Here is a 24167-nt window from a genome sequence, read left to right on the forward strand (position 1 = left end):
GAATAAAATTACATATGTGTATGCATTTTCACCGTAATTGAAGGCAAGTCCTCTCTGGTGCTGCGCAACTATATGAAAGCACTTGCACTCACAAATCTATCTTATTTAATTTACTTTTTTTTTTTTTTTGGTAGACCCAGGGCCTTGCACTATGCTAGGCAGATGCCTTAACTCTTGGGCCACTTCACGGATTCCCACTTTTTTTTTTTTTTTTGGTGATTTCTGAATTTGAGTCTTGCTTTATTCCCTGCTTACCTGAACTGCAGTCCTATTTGTGCGTCCCTTTGACCCTGGGATGACAGGAGTGTCCAGCCATTGGTTTCAGACGGAGTTTCAGGAAGTTTTATGACCAGACTGGCTTGGAACCAAATTCTCTGACCTCTGCCTTGTCAGTAGTGAGGATTACCAGTTTGAGATATTATGCCCCATCCCTCAGAGCTTCCTCAATGTAGATTAGCACTTGTTAATTAAACCCATCAGACACCCCCCCTCCAGTACTGACATATGAAATGCATATCTCTAGGCGGTATGCCTACCAGCAAGAGTCTCAATTTTTCATGGCACTTAAGAAGAAGAAGAAAAAAAATCCAAGTTGCATGCAGACAGAAAAAATCTGAAACAAGAATAATGACTTCCAGCCTCAGGCACCCTGCAGACATGGTACAGGGTTGTTGAAAGGCCTTGTGCTCTTTCCTGCCTCTCTTTCTCAGTCCCAGTCCCTACACCATTTGCTCAGGCTGGCAATTCTTTTAAGAAGGCAGGGTAAGCCATTCATTTCTATATTACAGACATCAAATGTAGCTTTATGTAAATATTTAAGGTAGCTTTAATGTAGTTTTAAAAAAGTGATTTAAATGTAGTTTAACACATAGTGGTAGGTGGTCTAGCTTGCCCCTAGCACCCTTCAATAATACCCTCGCCTTGGCCTACTGTGATTCATGGAAATTTCCATGACCATTTTAACTGCAGAGCCTTTGTACAGGCCATTCCTACTGTACAAATTTCTTTCTTCCACTCTGCATCTCCAGTGAAACACTGCTTCTTGCCTCTAGGAAGCTTCCCTGAAATGGTATATCAATTGAAAGTGCAATGTGTGTGAGTGTGTGTGTGTGTGTGTGACATACACATCATCTTGCACAGTGTAGTGATGACAGGATATAAATTTGAAATGTTCCTTCTGGCTGATGTACTACATGGGTCAGGTGAGAGGCAAGAGACAAATTCAGAGGCTGCTACAGGAATTAGAATGAGGGCTCGGAGTTTGGCCTAGTGATAGAGTGCTTGCCTAGCATGCACGAAGACCATGGTTTGATTCCTTGATACCACATACATTAAAAAGGTGGAAGTGGTGCTATGGCTTAAGTAGTAGAATGCTAGCCTTGAAGAAGGCTCAAGGACAATGCTCAGGCCCTGAGTTCAAGCTCCGGGACTGGCCCAAATAAGTAAATAAATAAATATTAAATAAAATAACAATTAGAATAACTCAGAGAGAGGGGGGAGGGGGAGACAGAGGGGGGAACAGAAAACACTGTAAAAAAGGAAATGTACTCCTTGTCTGACTCATGTAATTGTAATCTCTCTGTACATTGACTTTAGAGTTAATTTAAAAAAAAAAAGACAAAACACAAGTAGAATGCCAAGTATGTAGTATGGACTAAGGTAAGAGAGGAAGTAATGACCAATGCTTTTTTGGGTAGAACAAGTAGGACTTTGGTAATAGACTGTAGTGTTATCAAAAGAGGTTTACTTTATACTGAAGAATAGAATTGTCTTTTTTTTTTTTCTCTCCAGTTTTAGGGCTTCAACTCTGGGTACTTGGTGTTGTCCCTGAGTTGTTGTTTTCATAGATAAGAAAAATAATGGGAAGAGGATTGTTAACAGAGGTGGTCAGAGCTGGTTTTCTTTTGGGCGATAGTGGGGGGTAGAATTCATGGCCTTGAGTTTGCTAGGCAAATTCTATGCTATTGTAGCCACTTCACCAGCCCCCGTTAACCTTGGTTTGTTTTTTTTTTTTTTCTTTTCTTTTCTTCTTCTTTTTTTTTTTGCCAGTCCTGGGCTTGAGCTCAGGGCCTAAGCACTGTCCTTGGACTTTCTCAAGGCTAGAGCTCTACCACTTGAGGCTTTTAAAAAATACGTATGTGGTACTCTACCACTAGGCCAAACTCCTGCTCCCAACCTTGGTTATTTTTTAGATCAGGTCTTGTTTTATACCCAGATAAGCTAGCCTGGGCTGCTGTCCTACACTTTGTGCTTCTCTGCATCATTGGGACTGTACTTAGCCACTGTTCATTCTTAGTAGTTTAGGATGATAGCTGTATGCCACAATGCTTTATTTTATTTTACTTTTTGGCCTAGGCTGGCCTGTAATCATGATCTCCTGATCTCCATCTTCTAAGCAGTTAGGATCACAAATATTAGGTTACTGTGTTAGCATGCTAAATTTAAGAGATGAGTAGAAATCCTAAATTCAGGAGCTAAGGATATAGCTGAATGATACAGAACTTGCCTACCAGGAATGAGGCCCTAGTTCAATCCCCAGCACCATGACCCCCCAAAACATAAATAAAAGCAGTAAGGGGTCTGATATCTCAGAAGATGACTGAGGAGGTATAGTTTATGGAACAAACTAACACTGCAGTACTGTGTGAGTCCATATTCCAATGGACTATCTTGATGACATATCCAAAGATTAACTAAAGAACATATACTTCTTCATATGAAATAGAATGTCAACATTATCTGTGTATAACTTATTAAGATAGCCTGCTATGGTTTCCAACCAGTATAAACCATTGAGTGGTGTGCACATTTCTGGTACTCACACTTTATGTAATCCTAGCCCAGGCTTGGTTTGGCTGTCTGACTAAGGGAATATGGCAGAATAGTATCACTTCAAGTCTTGGTGATAAGATCCTGCCTTCCCCAGGCATTGGTGCTCATGCCTATAAGCCTAGCTCCTACAGAAAGGAAAGGCCTATGAGACTATTATCTCCCATGAGCCACTAAAAAGTCAGAAGTGAAGCTGTGGGGCTAGCCTTGAGCAAAACGCTCAGGGACATCACACAGGCCCTGAGTTTAATCCCTTAAGATCAACACAAAATAAATCTGTCTTTCCTTCTCCCTTGCTTTTTCATGCATTATTCACCCGGAAAAAGCTGGTCATTTCATCTTTAAAGACACAGAAATCTGGCTAAGAAATCCAGTGGGTAAGGAGCTAAGGCCTCATGCCAACATCCAGCGAAGAACTGTGGCCTTGGGAGGGACTCAGCATGTGAGTGAACACATCTTGGAAGCAACCCTCCCAGTCTCCTTATCTGTTTTTTATTGCTGTAACAGAATACCTGATGCTGGGAAATCCATTTACAAACAGCAAAACCTAAGAACTACCAGAAAAAAAAATCATCTTATAAACCGACCGCACTAAATTCTCTTTCCAGGCATATTGGCTTGTAATCACAGCTGCTCAGGAGGCACAAAGAGGGAAGATCAGTCAAGGCTCTGTTAGCACACCAGGCACAGTGGTAGGCCCCTGTGCTCCTAACTACATGGGAGGTATAGGTAGTAAGATGTAGTTCAAGGCTAGGCTGAGCAAATATGCATGAGCCTATCTGAGTTCAAGCCCCTCCTAGTACCAAAAAAAGCAAACAAATAAGTAGCAAGAGACTTCATGGGCACATGATTCCAGTGGCTGGTCAGATGATCTCAACTGCATGCATGGCATGCTGGTGAGAATCTCCTGGCTGCTTTTCAGTACAGGGGAGAAGCAGCTATGTACAAAAGCCAGCAAGCAAGAAGGCAAAGAGGGGCTGGTCCGTCCTTTTACAACAACTGGATCCATTTCTTCGATACCCCATGAATTATTATCTTCACTAGACCCCACCACTCCATCACTGTCACACTGGGAACCAAGCTTAGAGGACACAAGTCTTTGAGGACCAAGCACAAATCCAAATCACAGCATTCAGCCCTAATCAAGCCTTCCGATGACCACATCTCAGCAGAGTCTAATGAGGTCCACTAGATGAAACCATTCCTGGATTAATCTTTAGAAAATATGGGATATGTTTGTTATTTCCAGCTGCTAAAATGTGGAGATAATTTGTTATGCAGCAATAATGAAGATGTATTGGGCTCAGTGGCACGCACCTGTAGTCCCAGCTAATCAGAGGTTGAGGTCTAGGATACGTTGAGACTAAGAGTTTGCAACCAGTATTGGTCAATGTATCAGGACATTTATCTGAGAGACAGCAAGGGGGAGGAGAGAGAAGAAAGGAAAAAGAAAGTAATAAACATACTTGCTTTAATCTGTTTGATTATCTATTTTCCATCACAGTATTTAGTCTTTTTAAGCATCAGCCCTTATACTGCGTACTACTGAATGTGGGTTAGCAAAGTTCTGGAAAGATGTGTATTTCAATTGCTTTCAAATGTCAAAGTGATTCTCTACATTCAAGGATGATATTTCATACATAGCAAATTATCCAAGCTCTGTAACTTTCTATTTATAAATGTACTTTATGTGAAAGCCTCTGTGACACACATAAAGCACAGTTCAAAGCAAAACGCTGGGCTGGTATTTGATGCTGCCACTGCTTTGCCATGGCTTTTAAGTAGAGAATAACAAGTGTCATAGAAAAAAGGTTTGCCTTTTCTTTTCCAGCCCTCCCTGCCCATGGGATGAAGGTTACGGTAGGGTTTTTATTGTCCCGATGGAGGAAAAGCCAAAGAACTTCAGCAGACCAATGAGCATGTGCTGCCTCATCAAAGATGTCAGCAGGAAAGAGAGGAAGAGGAAAGCCAGGGTTAAGAAGTGGCAAGGAAATGTATTAAAGGTCTCAGGAGGCAGAAGGACAATGCAGGAAAAAGCCAACTCAGACATGGGCAAAAACAGAGAGGAGACACATTTTTCTCATGGCAGTTCATGAAGATAAGATTTGGTAATATTTTATATTAGACATCTGGCCTCCTGCAGCAGAGTTCTCAGTGCTTGTACTCATGCTAGGTCAACTGAGCACTTTCCTCGAAGTGTCTAGGAGATAACTGGGATCTCACAGTCATACACACATTGTTTACAATGGGCACCACATCACCAAAGAGTACCATTGCGTTTTTATTTGGTAGTAGAAATGCATTCATGTGACAATGCTTATTTCAGTTAGAGAACCAGTGCTATTTTTTTCTGCTATTGTAGCGATTTACTTTTGGACATACAAGTTCAGTCCTTACATTGAAGCAATGCATACAGCTACTAAGATCAGCCAACTGAAGCTAAAGCATGACTATTCTAAAGCTAAACAATAATGTCATATAATTACTAGGTTACAAGGTAAGGATGTCTTTATTTCCATTTATCAGATTACTTAGGTCTCACAGATACACTTCTTAATCTGATTAATCCAAGTGAAAAAGGATTTGAATTCAGCCTAATGTTTATAATCACCTTGAAATTTACATCCCAACTAGTTTCTGAATATGTACTCACATTAAAATAAAAGCAAGTAGATTATAAGCACATTTTAAAATCTCTCTTTATGAAAGGTTACAGAAGTAAATATTAGTTTGCCATTCCTATTTCCTAGGCTTGAAAGAATGATAAACTGCGAATGCTTTGTAAAGTGAATAATCACTTTTAGTAATTAAGTAGGAAATGTTACATTTTAAAGCAATAAAACAGTTATACTTTTTTTTTTTTTGCCAGTCCTGGGCTTGAGCTCAGGGCGTAAGCACTGTCCTTGGACTTTCTCAAGGCCAGAGCTCTACCACTTGAGCCTCAGCACCACTTCTGGCTTTTTTCTATGTATGTGATACCGAGGAATCGAACCCAGGTCTTCGTGCAAGCACTCTACCATTAGGCCAAACTCCCGGCCCCTATAAATACTTTTTATATTCAACAAACTATTAGAAGCATCACTAATAGATGAAAATAATAACTAGTTTTTGAGAAAGAGAAAATTCTTTGGAGTTGACTGGACCAGTATGGAAACTTACCTTCTTTTTTTGTTTTTTTTTTAAATAGTTCCACTTTGACATTTAAGAAGGGCATTGTTAACATTTAGAAAGTAATAATTACTTTTTTTTTTTTGCCAGTCCTGGGCTTGAGCTCAGGGCCTAAGCACTGTCCTTGGACTTTCTCAAGGCTAGAGCTCTACCACTTGAGCCTCAGTACCACTTCTGGCTTTTTTCTATGTATGTGGTACCGAGGAATCAACCCGGGTCTTCGTGCATGCTAGGCAAGCACTACCACTAGGCCAAACTCCTGGCCCCATAATTACTTTCTTAGTTGAACAGAAATATAGAGAAACCAAAATTTAAAAAAAGAATAAATACCAGATATAAATCACCTGAATATCTGTACTTTTTCTTCTAGAAAAGAGGAAAAAGCCATTTTTCAAGACTAACCCTAAGCCCTCTTCATAGTAATTACACATAGAAGCCAGTGGTAGCCATCTTGCATGTAATTTTCTGACAATGCCACCATGAATACATGCTATATAGGGTTCTGGTCTAAAAGGCTTTAATCATTAAAAAAAGAAATGTTTTTTCTTGAAAAAAAAAAATAGACCACCACCATCAAATTGCTTTTACAACACTGCTGTTCTTTTTAATCAACTTTAAGGCAAATGAAAACTGATAAGTATGTCTTACTTCTGCTGTCAGAAATGTTGGAGAAGCTTCCTTTAAAAAAGTCAAGTGTCTTCACTCAACAATAAAGAGGCTTTGTCCTATTGTCCTATTCTCACACTTCCCTGAAATTCTATTTGGTCATTCTTACCTCTTTGTCAAAGGCCACAAAGAAAGCATCTTGCTAATGCTACAGCCACTGAATCTACCAGTGACTATTCAAACCTAAGCACTGAATTTGACAAATTAACTTCCTAAGATGGGCATTTTTTTATTCTTTTAGCTGAAATGTAAAGGGGGGAAAATTAAGACTCTTTGGAAAGCCATTTACCTTACCTGATTTCGCACATTCAGATAATAGCAGCATTAATAAACAGTTTACTTGTTCCTGTGTTTATAAAACCACAGTAGAAAACATGAGCCCACAGATGAGAAAGTTAATGTAATTAATAACTGTCTTGAATGTTATGATGGTAGGAACTTATATACATGCCCTCCTGTGTATGTGTGTGTATCTGTGTATATCATTCACAGTAAATGATACCTCATGGTGGAAGGAACTTATATACATGCCCTCCTGTGTGTGTGTGTATATCTGTGTATATCATTCACAGTAAATGATACCTCAACAATTAAATAAAAACTTCCTATTAAAATATAAAGTAAAAGTGGGGTGTGGTGGCTCATGCCTGTAATCCTAGCTACTCGGGAGGTTGAGATCTAAGGATCAAGGTTCAAAGCCAGGCCAGGCACAAAAAGACCTGAGACTCTTATCTCCAGTTAATCTCTAGAAAATGGGAAGTGGGGCTTGGCTCAAGGGTAGGGCAGTATCCTTGAGATAAAGAGCTCAGGGACAGTGCCCAGGCCAAGTTCAAGCCCTATGACCCACAAAAAAATAAGTAAAGTTAAACATTACATAGTGATGATTTTCATTTGGTACATTTAATATTACATCAGTAAGAATTATAACTAGGCAATTATTAAATTAGAAAAGATACTAGTGGGAATAAAGAGAACTAACGGAGAAAGTGAAGCATGATGAGAATGGTCCAAGTACTTCGTATGCATGTATGAAAACAGAACAATGAAACACATTAAAATTGTTTTAAAGATGGGGAGAGACAGATGAGGGACAGAGACAGAGGGGGGTGAGTTTAATTAGGATACAATGTACACATGTATAGATACGTCACAACCATTACATGCTTGTAAAAAATTGTTAAAAGGGCTGGGAGTTTGGCCTAGTGGTAGTGCTTGCCTAGCATGCATGAAGACCTGGGTTCAATTCCTCAGTACCACATACACAGAAAAAAGCCAGAAGTGGTGCAGAGGCTCTAGCCTTGAGAAAGTCCAAGGACAGTGCTTAGGCCCTGAGCTCAAGCCCAGGACTGGCAAAAAAAAAAAAATGTTAAAAAAATCTGTAAGAAAATTCAGAAAGCTGTCTACTCAAAGACAATGAGAGTAATAATCCATGTTTAATGTTCTTGCCCAAATGAGTCTGAATTTTTTTGCCAGTCCTGGGGCTTGAACTCAGGGCTTGAGCACTGTCCTTGAGCTTTCTCAAGGCTAGAGCTCTACCATTTGAGCCACAGCACCACTTCTGGCTTTTTCTATGTATGTGGAATCCAACTAGGGCATTTGTGCATGCTAGGCAAGCACTCTACCACTAGGCCAAACTCTCAGCCCCATGTTTCTGAATTTTATAATTTGTAATTACTTTACATAATTATGGCACATACATAAATTAAAAATCTTTAAAAAGTATGTTTTTTGCACTTTCTATTCACTAATCCAAATACAGGCACTTTAGTTGAAATGCATTTCCTTCTAATATAGTTCATTTAAAATGAATAAAGCTCTTTTTAGGAACAAAATCGGCAAGTTTAATCTACTATCAGATATACTTCAGATATGTGGCTTATAATTTAAAAACAAAGTATGTGATACATTCTAAAGATCTTCCAAAGAACAAGCCATTTGTTCATATATTTGTCAGAAAGAATGCAACATATACTTGCATATCACTAAAATAGTTTTGTTTTATAGTCAAGGGAAAAAAAAACAAAACACAAAACCTTCTTAGAATCTAAGATTCAGAGCTGAGATGTAGCCCAGTGGTATAGAGTGCTTGCCTAACACACAACGGGCCTTGGTTCGAACACCAGCATTACAAGAAAACAAACAAAACCCACTTAAGATTAAAAGCTTAAATAAATTAAAATAGGGAGAAAATACGATAAGTTCCAACTATGCTGAGTTATGTATGCATAACTAAAAGTCTGTCTTGAGGAAGAAAAAGGGAGAAATTATTTTACTACATCAAGGTCAGTACCCTTAGATGTTGGAAGCCAGTCTCAAAACTACTATAGAAAAGGAAAAATTCTTAATTGCCTTTCCTAATAGATAAGTGTTATCTTTTAAATCAGTATTCATTGGAGAAAATATGTTCTCACTTATAAAGAGACAAAAAACACTTCAGTCTCCATCTCTGACTAATAGGCACAACAGTTAATATTTGGGACATACAGCCAAGTTAAAATGAACTATAAGTTGTAAACTTCTTAGTGTCAATTCATTTAAATATTGTATAACAATACTCAGCAATTACAATTTCTTTGATTCAAACACGTCTGCAAATGTACAAGCAATACTGTAAGCAGTACATATTAAACATCGCCATTGCTTAAAGTGACTAAACAAATGACTAATTTGGCAGTTAAAAATACATCTTCAGACAAAGTTAACTATGTTGACACTGATAGCAGTATATTCTTGCATGTGTAAGCCTGGGCTAAAATGTGTTTTCAGGGTGCGAAGCAAAACACTGGAGCCTGATACCAGACATTTCAGATGGTGTGAAGACAATAAATCATTTAACTTGCAAGTACCTGCTTCAGTTCAAGCAACATTCTTATAAAATTTCACCACTTAAATTACTACCTATAGATTGCTAAAAGTTGTTCTGGATACAGTACACAAAGATTCGATGATGATTTCTGTTTAAGTGCAGTACACTCACTCTTATGTATGCATTTCTTTTTCTTCCCTGAGTCCACTGAATCTACCAAGGCTGTTGATGTTGCAGTGAAAGTGACAACACCAGCAGTCACCTTGAAACATTTCCTAGCACTCTCAAACTGGAGGATTCTGATAGCATTTACTGCACTTTGCCTTCCAAGAGCCCTCTGGATATAACGTGAGCATGACCACTTGTGCAGCTATTGGTTTGTCTCAGAGCATCTGCTCCCAGATAGGCCATTAAAAGTTCAGTGCGGCGAATAAGTAACTGCAGGAGGTCTTCAGCCAAAGTCTCTATACTTGAATAGCGCACCTTCTCAAAGTCAAAAATGTCTTTCAGAAAGAAAAGAACTTGATTCTGGAAAACAAACACAAAACAAATGGACAACTATTAGGCCAAAATGACATTACATATAAAGAGTTACTAATACTCTAATAAGTATTGAACCAGAAGCCAAAATATCTTTTAGGGCTATTTTCACGTTTCACTGCATAAAGACGGACCTTGAGCAAAGGAACATGTGATCTTCTTTGAGTCTTCTTTTCCTTAAAAATATGGAATAATACCATTTGTCCTACTTACTCCTCAGGCCTGATGGTATCAAAATACACAGCCTGAGGCATCCCTGGTAGCTCATACCTGTAACCCTAGCTACTCAGGAAGCTAAGGACTAAGGATAAAGGCTCAAAGCCAGCCTTGACAGAAAAGCAAAATGAGTACATAAGGCTCTAAAATTAAGGTCCAGTACTAGCACAAGAAACAAACAAACAGAAAGACATATCTACCCACAGCTGGACACTGGTAGTTTATACTTGTAATTTTGCCATAGGAGTGAGATCTAGAGAGTGTTGGTTCGAAGCCAGTGAGAGCCAGAAAAGTCTGTGAGGCTCAATTTCATTTAAGAAAAAAAAAAAAACAAAACTGGAGGCATGGCTCAAGTGATAGACCATATAAACAGCAGGTCAAGTAAGTTTGAGACTGAGTTCAAGCTTGGGTACCAGGTAGAAGAAAAACAATAAGTACCTGTAGCTGTGAAGGACACTGTAAATGTGAGGACTTTTACTTAGTAATCTTTTATTCTCACTCCGAGCACTGAATTGACATTACTTTTCACGTTGCTAGGGCTTAACCTAAGGGTCTAGGCACTATTCCTGAGCAGTTTGGATGAAAGCTAGGACTGTATCATTTTGAGCCACAGCACCACTTGGACAGCATTTCCTGCCTGGGTTGGCTTTGAACCATGATCCTCAGATCTCAGCCTCCTGAGTAGCTAGGATTACAGGCTGAGCCAGCAGTACCCAGCTTTGACATTACTTTAAGAAGAATAAACTATTCTCAATAATAGTAAATGTTATATGTTGCCAGGCACAGTGGCTCACACCTGTAATCCTAGCTACTCAAGAGGCTAAGATCTGAGGATGCCAGTTCAAAGCCAGCCCCGGCACTAAGGAATGTGAGGCACTTATCTCCAATTAACCACTAGAAAATGGGGAGTGGGACTGAGGCTCAATAGGTAGGTAGGTTGAGCTGAAGAGCTACCCACACTCAGGAACAGCACCCAGACTCAGAGTTCAAGCCCCATCTCACACACATAAAATGTACACTTTTTCTGTAAGAATTGAAGAATAAAAATAATTTCATGTCTAAAATGAAGAGGACAATTGAAGAATTATTTCATATCCTAAATTATTACTTATACTGAAGGCCATATTTTTAAGTATGCTATGTATTATTAAGAATGAAACTCAGCTGTTAATCATGATGGGAAAAAAAAGCCATTCCATAGACCAACACACAAAACCTCAAATGGCCATCCTCCAGAAGCTAAATTTAAGTGTGATGAAGGAACATTTCCCAGATTCATTGAGTGCTGGGCTTGTTCCTTACCAAGTCCCTTCATTTTACAGAGGAAGGAAAGAAAACCAAGGAACAACTCTCTCATCAGTGACCGACTGCATTCCCAGTGCTCATTTTTTTCCATATATTTTTATTGTAATTAATAGAAGAGTTACATTATAATCACCAGATAGAAGGTGTATTACTTCATATATATTGATACTCTTTCTCATGTCTTGGTCTCCATTTCCCACCCCCCACCCCGTCCCTCATCTTGTTTTCCCCCATTCCCTATCCTATTTCAAATAAGCTAATAAGCATATATACAATATATCAGATACCAAGGAGAAATACTGTAACAATATGAGATAACCAAGAGACAGCAAAAGACATGAGAAATAACATAGTACATTAAGGACAATAATCACTCATTATATGGCTTTTGTTTCTATATCCTGGAAATCTTTTCATTTAGCATTATACTACATGGACTAATGTATCTAGGTTTTTGTTTTTTTTTTGTTTTTTTGTTTTTTTTTTGCCAGTCCTGGGCTTGAGCTCAGGGCCTGAGCACTGTCCTTGGACTTTCTCAAGGCTAGAGCTCTACCACTTGAGCCTCAGCATCCAGCGTTTTTGTATGTATGTGGTACCAAGGAATCGAACCTGGGTCTTCGCGCATGCTAGGCAAGCACTTTAACCACTAGGCCAAACTCCCAGCCTGTATCTAGGTTTTGTTCTATTATAAATTTCTGCTAGGAGAGCTAAGGTTTTCACCATAATGCTAGCTGTAGGTTTGTCATACACAGCCTTTATTATATTGAGGAATGTTCCATGGATTTCTAGTTTCTCCAGCGCTTTTAGCATAAAGGGGTGTTGGATCTTGTCAAATGTCTTTTCTGCATCTATTGAGACAATTACATGATTCTTGTCCTTGCTCCTGTTGATGTGTTGACTTACATTAACTGACTTGAGTATGTTGAACCAGCTTTGCAACCCTGTGACGAATCCTTTCTGATCATAGTGTATAATTTTTTTGATGAGTTGCTGAAGACGGTTGGCCAGTATTTTGTTGAGAAGTTTTGCATCAATATTCATCAAAGAAATGGGTCTATAGTTCTCTTTGATAAATCTCTGTCTGGTTTTGGGATGAGGGTTATAGAGGCTTCATAGAATGAGTTTGGCAAAGAGCCTTCATTTTCAATTTCGTTGAAGAGCTTGAGGAGTATTGGTGCGAGCTCTGTTTGGACAACCTTATAGAATTCAGCTGTGAATCCATCTGGCCCTGGGCTTTTCTTGGATGGAAAGCCTTTTATTGTCATTTCTATTTTAGTGCTCAAAATAGGTCTATTTAGTTGGATTAGGTCTTCTTGGTTCAGTCTGGGTATGTTATTATTGGCTAGAAATTCATCCATCTTGTCTAGATTCTCAAATTTGTTGGCATAAAGGTTTGAAAAGTATTCCCTCATGATGCTCTGGATCTTGGTAATTTCTGTCGTGATATTACCATTCTGATCTGTGATTTTGTTTATCTGAGTGTGCTCCCTTCTTTTTTTGGTAAGATTTGCTAAGGGTCTGTCAATTTTGTTAATTTTGTCAAAGAACCAACTCCTTGTTTTGTTGATTCTATAGTTTTTTTGGACTCCAATTCATTTAATTCTGCTTTTATTTTAATAATTTTCTTCCTTCTACTGGGATTAGGGTTGGTTTATTGCTCTTTTTTCAAAAGCTTAAGGTGTGACATTAAATTGTTGGTTTGCAATTTTTCCAATTTGTTAATGTAAGCACTCAGAGCTATAAATTTTCCTCTGAGTACTGCCTTTGCTGTGTCCCAAAGGAGCTGGTATTTTGTGTGCTCCTTTTTGTTAAATTTCATAAACTGTTGAATTTCTGTTCAAATCTCCTTGATGACCCATTGGTGATTTAACAATGTATTGTTCAATCTCCATGAGTTACAGGGTTTTCATTGGTGGAGATTGGTGTTCAGTTCCAATTTGATGCCCTTGTGGTCTAAGAAAATGCAGGGAATAATTTCAGTGTTTCTGAATCTGCAGAAGTTTGTTTTATGCCCTAAAATGTGGTACATTTTGGAAAATGTTCCATGTGCTGCTGGAAAAAAACATACATTGTGATATTGTTGGGTGAAATAATCTGCAGATGTCTATTAGATCTAGATGGTCTATATAGCTGCTCAATTCTGAGGTTTCTCTGTTGAGTTTTTGTCTGGTTGATCTGTCCATAGTTGAGAGTGGTGTGTTAAAGTCACCAACAATCACTGTGTTTCGATCTATGTGTGGTTTTAGTGAAAGTAAAGTTTGCTTGATAAAGTTTGGTGCTCTAGGATTAGGTATGTAGCTATTTAGAATGGTTATGTCCTCTTGGAGGAGAAATCCCTTTATTAGTATGTAATAACCTTCTTGTCTTTTCGCACTAATTTTAGTTTGAAGTCTATTTTATCTGATATGAGGATAGCAACTCCAGCCTGTTTATGGGGGCCATAAGCTTGATAAACTTTATTCTAACCTCTCACTTTCAAAAAATGTTTGTTTTGGGGGGCAAGATGTGTGTCTTGAAGACAGCAGAATGATGGATCTTGTTTTTTGATCCAAATAGACAGTCTATTCCGTTTAATTGGAGAGTTAAGTCCATTGATACTGACAGTTAGGATTGAAAAATATTTATTAGTTCTGCCATTTTTAAAAGCTTTCATTAGGGCCTGTGGCTTTGACAGTTCTTGTGGTACTTAGCTGGTATTATTTTTAGGTGCCATTTCTTTGTCAGTACCACATTTGTGTTGGTTTTCAATGTGTAGAACATCTTTTGTCTGTGTGTGTGTGTGTGTGTGTGTGTGTGTGTGTGTGTGTGTGTGTAGAACATCTTTAAGAATTTTCTGTAATGTTGGTTTGGTTGCTATATAATGCTGCAACTTTTCTTTGTAATGGAAGATTTTTATTGTTCTCTCAGTTATGAATGAGAGCTTAGCTGGGTACAGTATTCTTCCACTGCTCATTTTTTTCCATTAAAGTAGATAGCTAACATTTGGAAGGTTAAGTAAATTAGCCAAAACTTAGCAAGTTCTGAAGGACAGAAAATAAACATTTCCTAAACCATTTATGTAAATATTATTTTAATAACACACAGGCACAATTTTAAAAAATGAATAACATAGGGGCCAAGAGTTTGGACCAGTGGTACAGTGCCTGACGAGCATGCACAAAGTCCCTGGTTCGATTCCTTGGCACCACATACATAGAAAAAGCCAGAAGTGGTGCTATGGCTCAAGTGGTAGCACTCTAGCCTTGAGAAAGTCCAAGGACAGTGCTCAGACTCTGAGTTCAAGCCTCAGGGCTGGCAGAAAAGAAAAAAAAGTGAATACCATAATGAAATATGAATTTCAAATTTATATCCAATTATGTTTATTTTTTTTTTGATCCTTAAAACTCATTTCATAGATGGGTGTTGGCGGCTCACACCTATACTTGTTTAGGAGGCTGAGATCTGAGGATCATGCTGCAGTTCAAATCTAGCTCAAGGAGGAAAGTCTCTTATCTCTAATTAACCAGCAAAAAGCTGGAAGTGGAGCTGTGGTAGAATACTAACTAGGCTTGAGCACAAAAAGCTCAGGGGCAGCACCCCATCCCTGGCTTCAAAGCTTTAGGACTTGCACGCACGCGTGTTCTCTCTCTCTCTCTCTCTCTCTCTCTCTCTCTCTCTCTCTCTCTCTCTCTCTCTCTCTCTCTCTATCTCTATCTCTATCTCTATCTCTATCTCTCTCTCTATCTCTCCATTCAGATCAAAATGAAGACAACTTAAAAACAGCATTTCTCTGGCACTCTGCTAGCCAGAAATTTCTGTAATGAGCTGTAATGGTGTTTTGTCAAACATACTTTCTTACATCAGTATGAAACTTTACACTCTCATGGCATTCCTTACAAGTTGCATTTCATCATTCATGTACCTCAAACCAGAGTTTATTTCTGTATTAGACATGCACAATGAAGACAGATATAATTTGTTCACATTATTTCCCAAATGTCATTTTAAAACATAACAATGTGCAAGGCCATAAAAGAAAGAGCTGATAGTATTATTTAACTCAACAGGTCTATTTGAAAATAAAAGAATAAACCTGTAAAGTAATATCCATGCAATTGTGGTGTCATAAAGTGCCACAAGTTTAATACTGGATTTAAACACTGAAATCAGATGACTTTTTATAACTTTACCCTTAAATAATGTTCCTTCTCTATATACGCTCAAACAAAACAGAAAAATAATCTGCTTTTTAGAAAAACAAACAAAAGCACCTACCTTAAAGAAGCAACATAAATCATAGAGAGAATTTCTAGGACCCAAAAAGCCCCAGGCCAGAACAGGGCTTATTTGCTCACAAATGGCATAAAAGTGGGCAAAAAATCCATCTGAGATCTGTAGGGAAGTACACAAGAATGGAGTTGTTATTTTCTAGTATTTGCTTTTTCTCCAGTAGAAAAACTGAAATTGCTATGCTTCCTATGATCGGCTATGTCCAAGGAAGACAACAGTCATCACCTGCTAGCCTATTAGGGAAATTAATAAATTTACAAGTAACTTTTCAAGTCAAACGATGTTTGTATGTAGATCTTGTCAATAATGTCTTAGTGTAGAGAAGTATCATTTTTTCCATAGGGCATTTTCACCTCATAAAATAGATGGTGAGGGGCTGGGTGCTTGTGGCTCACACCTATAATCCTAGCTATTGATGAGTCTGAGATTGGAGGGCTGAACTTCGAAGCCGGCCCAGGCAGAAAAATACATGAACTTCTTATATCCAAATAACTATCAAAAAGCCAAAATGGAGCTCAAGCAGTGGAGTGCTAGCCTTGAGCATTAAAGTTCAGGGAGAGTACCTAAGCCCTAAGTTCAAGCCCAAGGACCTGCACTTAAAAAAAAAAAAAAAGATAGGGATAGGTAAAATACTTTGAGTCCTTGGGCAATAAACAATCTAGTAATAAGCAGCATATACTGCTTTGCCAATCACTTTTCTTGTTCTCTTTGGCAGCTGGAACCTTTGAATATGCGAGGTAAGTGCTCTACTATTAAGCTAAGCACTTTACACTGATCCTTAAAAGAACTCCTGAAGTAAGTACTACTGTTATCTTTTTCAGAGACATGGAAACAGGCACAGAGAAGTAAAGCAATCTTCCTAAGGTTACATGGTTAGTAAGAAACATTTGAGGGCCAGGAGTTTGGCCTAGTTGTAGAGTGCTCGCTTAGCATGCACGAAGACCAGGGTTCAATCCCTCAGTATCACATATATAGAAAAAAGCCAGAAGTGGTGCTGATGCTCAGGTGGTTGAGCTCTAGCCTTGAGAAAGTCCAAGGACAGTGCTCAGGCCCTGAGCTCAAGCCCAGGACTGGCAAAAAAAAAAAAGTGGAAAAAAAAAAACAACATTTAAACTCATGCAGTCTCACTGCAGGGGTCACCCTAGTAAGTTGTGGTGAAAGCAACACCTGATGGAGGACACTAGCTAGAGGACATTGGAGCACAGAGGCAGGATAAATTCTGAGACTGTTTTTGGTAGGGACTTTGAGTTCAGCAAAGTGGTTACTACAATCCAATCATTATTCCTAAATTGGGGGCGCTGTATTTTTTTTCTTTTTTAAAATTTTTTGCCAATCCTGGGACTCAACTCAGGGCCTGCACACTGTCCCTGAGCTTCTTTTGCTGAAGACTAGCACTCTGCTACTTGAGTCACACAGCCACTTCCAGCTTTGTCTGTGTATGTGGTACTGAGGAATTGAACCAAGGGCTTCATGCATGCTAGGCAAGCACTCTGCCACTAAACCACATTCCCATCCCTGGCTGCTATATTTTTTGTAAAGAAATTCAATATTAATATCAATAAGTGAAAAAAACCCAAAATATCAAAAGCATTATCAGAGATATTTCCAACCCTAATCCTCTCCTTCGTACATGAAATTCCAGACATGCCTCAATACTTACTGTCCTTAACTACATAGAATAGTAAGGAAAAGGGAGAAAACCTTCAGAAAGCACTCAGTACTGATAAGTCCTTTATCTGGCTTAAGAGGGAATCCCTATTATTAGCTGCCATAGTCAGACAGGTACCGATTTAAATGTTTCACTGACAGGTTCCTCAAATTATTTCACAGAGGGATTGCTGTGGATTGGATATGGTTTGTCCCTACAAAGTCGTGTTGAGGTTTGGTTTCCAAAGCAGCAGCATTAGGTTTGGGTGACAGGGTGGAGCTCTTAGGGATAGATAATACCTTTCTCCGGTGAGACAGGTTGGTTGTCTCTGCTTCCTTTTTGCTGTCCCTCATAAAATGACACAAAGCCCTCACAGATGCTGCTAGTACATCTTAGACTTTACAGTTTAAGAAAATGAGCTGAGGGGCTGGGAGTTGGCCTAGTGGTAGAGTGCTTGCCTAGCATGCATGAAGATCCGGGTTCAATTCCTCGGTACCACATACATAGGGGAAAAAAAGCCGGAAGTGGTGCTGAAGCTCAAGTGGTAGAGCTCTAGCCTTGAGAAAGTCCAAGGACAGTGCTCAGGCCCTGAGCTCAAGCCAAGGACTGGCAAAAAAAAAAGAGAGAGAGAGAGAAAGAGAGAGGAAGAGAGAGAGAGAGAGAATAAGCTGAATAAACCTTTTTTCCCCTTACAAATTACCCAGTCTCGAGGTATTCCATTAGACCAACAGAAAAATACATTCAACTGAGAATTCAGAGCACAATGATTGTTACCTTCATTTGCTGCCTTTTCTGTTTCAGTACAGACCAACAACTTGAAGCCACAGCCTAAATATGTGCAGAGAAGGAAAGAGTAATTATTTAAAATAGAATTCAAGGTTTATTCAAAATTATTATAAAAATTAACAACTAACTCCTGTAATTCCAATATCTGGGAGACTGAGGCAGAAGAATTACAAGTTCAAGGATCGCATGGCTACATCCTCCCCCAGTATAAAACACAACAAACAAAAAGCCTAAACCAAGCTGGTGCCTGTGGCTCGTGCCTGTAATCCTAGCTGCTCCGGAGGCTGAGCCCTGAGGATCTCAGTTTGAAGCCAACCCAAGTAGCCAAGTCTGTGAAACTTTTCATTCCAATTAACTACCCCAAAACCAAAAGTGAAGTTGTGATACAGTGCTATTCTTTTTTCTTCTCTTTTCTTTTCTTTCTTTTTTTTTTTTTTTGCCAGTCCTGGGCTTGAGCTCAGGGTCTGAGCACTGTCCTTAGACTTTCTCAAGGGTAGAGCTCTACCCCTTGAGCCTCAGCACCACTTCCGGCTTTTTTCTATATGTGGTACCAAGGAATTGAACCCGGGTCTTCATGCATGCTAGGCAAGCACTTTAACCACTAGGCCAAACTCCCGGCCCCCCTTCTCTTTTCTTTTTGCCAGTCCCAGGCTTGAGCTCAGGGCCTGAGCACTGTCCTTGGGTTTTCTCAAGGCTAGAGCTCTACCACATGAGCTACAGTACCAGTTCCAGCTTTTTCTATGTATGTGGTACCAAGGAACTGAACCTGGGTCTTTGAGCATCCTAGTCATTCAATGTACTACTAGGCCAAACTCCTGGCCCCTAGAGTATTATTCTTTTTTCTTCTTCTTCTTCTTTTTTTTTGTGTGTCATGGGTCATAAATTCGGCCTAGGTGTTGTTGTGGAGCTCTTCGGCTCAAGGCTACCACCCTACCCTTGAGCCAAGCCCCACTTTCCCTTTTCTAGAGATTAACTGGAGATAAGAGTCTCAGGTCTAGGGCTGGGGGAGGGAAATGGGGACCAAGACATCAGAAAGGGTATCAATGTTTGTGAAGTAATGTACCTGCTATCTGGTGAATATAATGTAACCCTTCTAATAATTACAATAAAAATATATGAAAAAAAACCAAGGGTCTCAAGTCCTTTTGTGCGGAGGCTGGCTTTGCACCTTGATCCTCAGATCTCAGCCTCCTGAGTAGCTAGGATTTACGGGCATGAGTCATGGTGCCCAGCTATTTTTTTTTTAATTGTATTTTATTGTAGGGGTAATGTATAGAGGGGTTACAGTTACATTCATCAGGAAGTGGGTACATTGTTTCTTGAACCATGACACCCCTTCTCATGTTTTTGTCCCCCTTTCCTCCCCCTAGAGTGTTACTCTTAAGCGAAAAAGCTAAGGTATAGTGCCCAGGCCCAGAATTCAAATCCCAATAATGGCACAAAACTATCCCCCCCACACACACAAAAACTTAAAGCAAAACAAAAAAGCAAAACAACAACAACAAAAAAGAACAAGAACAAATCTAGGCTCCAACATTAATGTTAAAGGACACTTTTCTGTCTACCAAGCATGAGGTACAGGGTCTGGGCATTGTCCCTGAGCCACTCTGTGCTCAAGGCTAGAGTTCTACCATTAACCTACAGCACCACTTCCAACTTTTTCTGTTTATGTGATACTGAAGAACTGAACCCAGGACTTCATGCATGCTAGGCAAGCACTCTACCACTAGTCTACATTCCCAGTCTGGTACTTCATTTTCATAAATTTAAAAAAGGAAAAAGGCTGAAGAACTTTGGTAATTACAATTCAATTTTCAAGAATTCTTATATTTTCAGTGTGGGAAAACATTGAAAATGTATGAATACAGATGCACATACACAATACATATAATGAATAATGAAACGTTCAAAAATACTGCTGAAACATTTATGCATAGAACTAATGGTTTTATCTAAGAAATTATAACCATGACAAAACAAAAATAAAATGTCTTTGGTGTGGGGGAGGGGGGAAGGGAAATGGGGACCATGACATGTGAAAGGGTATCAATGTGTGGGAATTAAGGCACCATTTATCTGGCAAATATCATGTAACCCTTCTATTAATTACAATAAAAAATATATTTAAAAAAATGTCTTTGGTGAATTCTGAAGAAAACTTACTCTACTCTGGCACAACACAGCTGTCTTCAAGGTTACTTTACTTTACCAAATCAGTTAAAGAAATTAAAAACATGCACTTTCCTGTGACTGAAACATATTTTATTGAGGAAGAAGATATTTTTCAAAGGTTTTAAGGTTTAGTATTATGAGGTTTCAAAATAATTCTGAAGCTTCCAACTGGAACAAGTTTTAAAGGCATTCAGATCTTATCATGAAACATGACACCTACTCCACATAAAACCTCTTTTAAAATAGAGATTTAAATATAAAAACAACAGAAAATAAAAACAAAGTACAGAATGTAGCTTAACTTTGTCTTATTTGTGTATCTGCCTATTTGTTCTCTTATAATTCTTGATAGGATTCATTTTTTCTTCTCTGTCCTTTTTTTTTTTCTAGTGGTAGTAGGAATGAAACCCAAGGTCCTAGCTTAGGTTTTCCAGGCCTTCCCTAAAAACACATAATCCAAACACTCAGGAGGCTGAAGCAAGAGGACCGAGAGTTCCATGTCAGTCTGTGCTGTATATTGAAACCTTATGTCAAAAAAAAAAGACACAATATATCAATATATATACATTTTTTACCAGTCCTGGGGCTTGAACTCAGGGCCTGTGCTGGGTCCTTGGCTTGGACACTTTTTTTTTTTTGGCTTAAGGCTAGCACTCTGCCACTTGAGCCACAGTGCCACTTCCAGCTGTTTCAGTGTATGTGGTTCTGGGAAATCGAACCCAGGGGTTTGTGCATGCTAGGTAAGCACGCTACTACTAGGCCACGCTTCTGGCTCAGGAACAATACTTGTTTTAAACCTCTAGCACAGGGCTATGACTGATAGAAAAGCCAAAATGCTCATTTTTTGGAAGGAGGGGAAACAGTTTACATTCAGGACTTTCATCTTTGCTAGGCAAGTACTTTACCATTTGAACCATGTCCCAGGCCCCATCCCTACACCTATTCTTTTTGCTTTACTTATTTTTTTTCCAGATAGGGTCTTGTGATTATTTATTTATTTTTGCCAAGGCTAAACTCAGATCACAATCTTCCTAATTCTCATATTTGGAGATTAAAGATTCAAAGATGCTGTGAATTATATGTGTAAGCAACTGTGCTTGGCTTTTTTGGTTTTGAACATGTCTTGCTCTGTAGCTTAGGCTGTTCTTAACCTCACCATCTTTCTGCTATAGCCTGCTAACTGCTGAGATTAGAAGCATAAATCGCCATGCCCAGCTACAAAAGGAGAGTTTCACCTGAAAAGTATTATATAGTGTACATGTGCAGTGCACCTCCAATATCAAAGGAGACCAGTTTCCTCATTAATTACCCCATAGGCAGATATACATATATATATATATATATGATTGTTGTTCCCAGTTCTAACCATTTTTTTTTTTTGGCCAGTCCTGGGCTTGAGCTCAGGGCCTGAGCACTGTCCTTGGACTTTCTCAAGGCTAGAACTCTACCACTTGAGCCTCAGCACCACTTCCGGCTTTTTTTTCCTATGTATGTGGTACGAGGAATCAAACCCGGGTCTTCATGCATGCTAGGCAAGCACTTTAACCACTAGGCCAAACTCCTGGCCCCTAAATATTGAGTCATGGCTCTTGTACGTAATATGCCCTTTTTTTTTTTTTTGGCCAGTCCTGGGGTTGAGCTCAGGGCCTGAGCACTGTCCTTGGACTTTCTCAAGGTTAGAGCTCTACCACTTGAGCCTCAGCACCATTTCCGGCTTTTTTTTCCTATGTATGTGGTACGAGGAATCAAACCCGGGTCTTCATGCATGCTAGGCAAGCACTCTACCACTAGGCCAAACTCCCTGCCTCCCAGTTCTAACCATTTTTAATTAATTTATAAACAGTTCAGAAATTTAAAAGGTTGACTTACAGTTTCTTTGAAAGAAGAGTTTAGCCAGCGATTATTTACTACATTCTGTATGGAAGTTGGTGGGTTTTCTAAATCTTCAAAGGAATCCATTAAAATAAAATCCAGAACAACATCATAGAAATTTAGATTTTTTACCTGCAATAAAATGTGAATTAAATAGAAATTGTTAATACAGAGAGCTGAACTAAACTCTGATCCTAGCTTCATACTTTATAATGACATGGCTTTTTGAGCTGGTCAGATTATATGCCTGACAAAAAAAGGAAAAAAAAGAAAAATATGAAAACCTGCCAGAAGAAATCACAATCACAGTCCATGGGTCATCTGAGCCTTCGTGGATCTCAGTCCTTACTTTCTGGTTTCAAAATCCTTCACCCATGCTCTGTTAGAGTCCATTCTGCTCAGCCTGCTTTGCTGTATGTGTGTGTGTCCCCTCATCAGGCCAGGGATGTCCTATTTATCACACACTCGGGCAACTGCGGTCTACCACAGGCTGTACCAGTTGCTCATACTTCCACAGGAAACAAACTAGATGCCTACAGTTTATAGTGGGGGAGGCAAATGGCAGAAAAATATCTGATTACACACTTGATAAGCACAATAAGAATAAAAAAAAGCCTATATTGGAGGTTTTAAGTTGGATATCAGGGAGTGAGTGTATGTTTTATAAAGAGGAAACTCCTGTCAGATACTAAGCCAAGAAGGAACACAGTGGTATTTAATTGACAGCAGGGCTAACAAGGAAGAGTAGACAACAAGCAGGAAGGGAATGATGGCCCATGAAAACAATTTTGGTTGTTGTTGGTTGTGGGGTTTGAACTCGGCCTAGGTGCTGTCTCTGAGCTATTTTTGCTCAAGGATGGCACTCTATCACAGACTACTGTCCTGGCTGACTTCAAACCACAATCTTGAGATGTCAACCTCCTAAGTAGCTAGAATTGCAGGCGTGAGCCACTGGCACCCAGCCCCTGAGAAGAATTTCTTAATTCTTCCCTCAAAGTACTTGAAATACTCGGGAGGGTGGTGATGGTAGGAGAGGGAGGAGTGATATGTCTTACTTTCTAAAGATAATTCTCATAGAAGTGTGAGGAGGGGAATTACGCAGGGAAAGCTAATCCAAGAAGGACAGCAGTGGGCAAAAGAATCATACAACGATTCTGAGGTACATTAAGGAAAGCAGTAGACACTGGGGCAAGATAGAGATAGCCAACAGAGAAAAAGCCTAACAGCTTTAGATGTCAATGCTGACTGAACTTAGAGATAAATATGAAAAGCAGTGAGAACCAGGCAGGGGAGAAGGGTGACTCTCAGGTTTCTGGGCTGCAGAACTGGATGGAGGCTGATTCTATTCCTGACAGAGAGAAGGAACACCAGGGAAGAAAAGACATGCCTTTAAGTATCTATACCTATGTTCCCCCTGCCTAGAACACCTTTTAATGCCAGGACAACTCATGCTTCGCTTCTATTACCACACTTTTTTTGGTTGTTTTGTTTTTGTGCCAGTTCAGGCTTGAAGTCTGAGCCTATTAAACTATCCTAGCCTTTCTGCTCAAAGCTAATAGTCTACCAATTGAGCTATATACAGCTCCCCTTTGGCTTTCTATGGTTAACTGAAGACAAGGATATGATAGACTTTTTCTGCTCAGGCTGCCTACAAAATTCTATACTCAGACCTTAGAATCTGGAGTAGCTAGCATTATAGGCATAAACATATGGTGACCAGCTAGAAAGGCTTATTAATATTTCTTGTAGGTCATGGGACTTGAACTCTGGCTCTGGGCGCTGTCTCTTCAGCTCAAGGCTACCGCCGTACCCCTGGGCTTGGGCATTGTCTCTGTGTTCTTTAGCTCAAGGATACCACTGTACCCCTTGAGCCACAGCCCCACTTCTGGT

The 24167-nt window shown here is 39.3% G+C and overlaps 1 protein-coding gene across 2 annotated transcripts in view; it reads right to left on the reverse strand.

Moving 5' to 3' along the window:
- Positions 1 to 8345: 8345 nt before the first annotated feature.
- Miga1 (mitoguardin 1) overlaps positions 8346 to 24167 on the reverse strand; it is a 61699-nt gene continuing 45877 nt past the window's right edge. For both annotated transcript variants that reach the window (XM_090334580.1, XM_090334579.1), the window contains exons 13-16: positions 22275 to 22409; positions 18222 to 18275; positions 15785 to 15901; positions 8346 to 9997 (exon numbers count right to left, since the gene is read on the reverse strand). In XM_090334580.1, the coding sequence (XP_090190706.1) occupies positions 9779 to 9997; positions 15785 to 15901; positions 18222 to 18275; positions 22275 to 22409 (525 nt within the window). In that variant the 3' untranslated portion in view covers positions 8346 to 9778. The remainder of the gene's footprint in view (positions 9998 to 15784; positions 15902 to 18221; positions 18276 to 22274; positions 22410 to 24167) is intronic.

Source organism: Megascapheus bottae, chromosome 6, assembly GCF_031878675.1.
Source record: "Megascapheus bottae isolate mThoBot1 chromosome 6, mThoBot2.hap1, whole genome shotgun sequence".
Taxonomy (NCBI): Eukaryota; Metazoa; Chordata; class Mammalia; order Rodentia; family Geomyidae; genus Megascapheus; species Megascapheus bottae.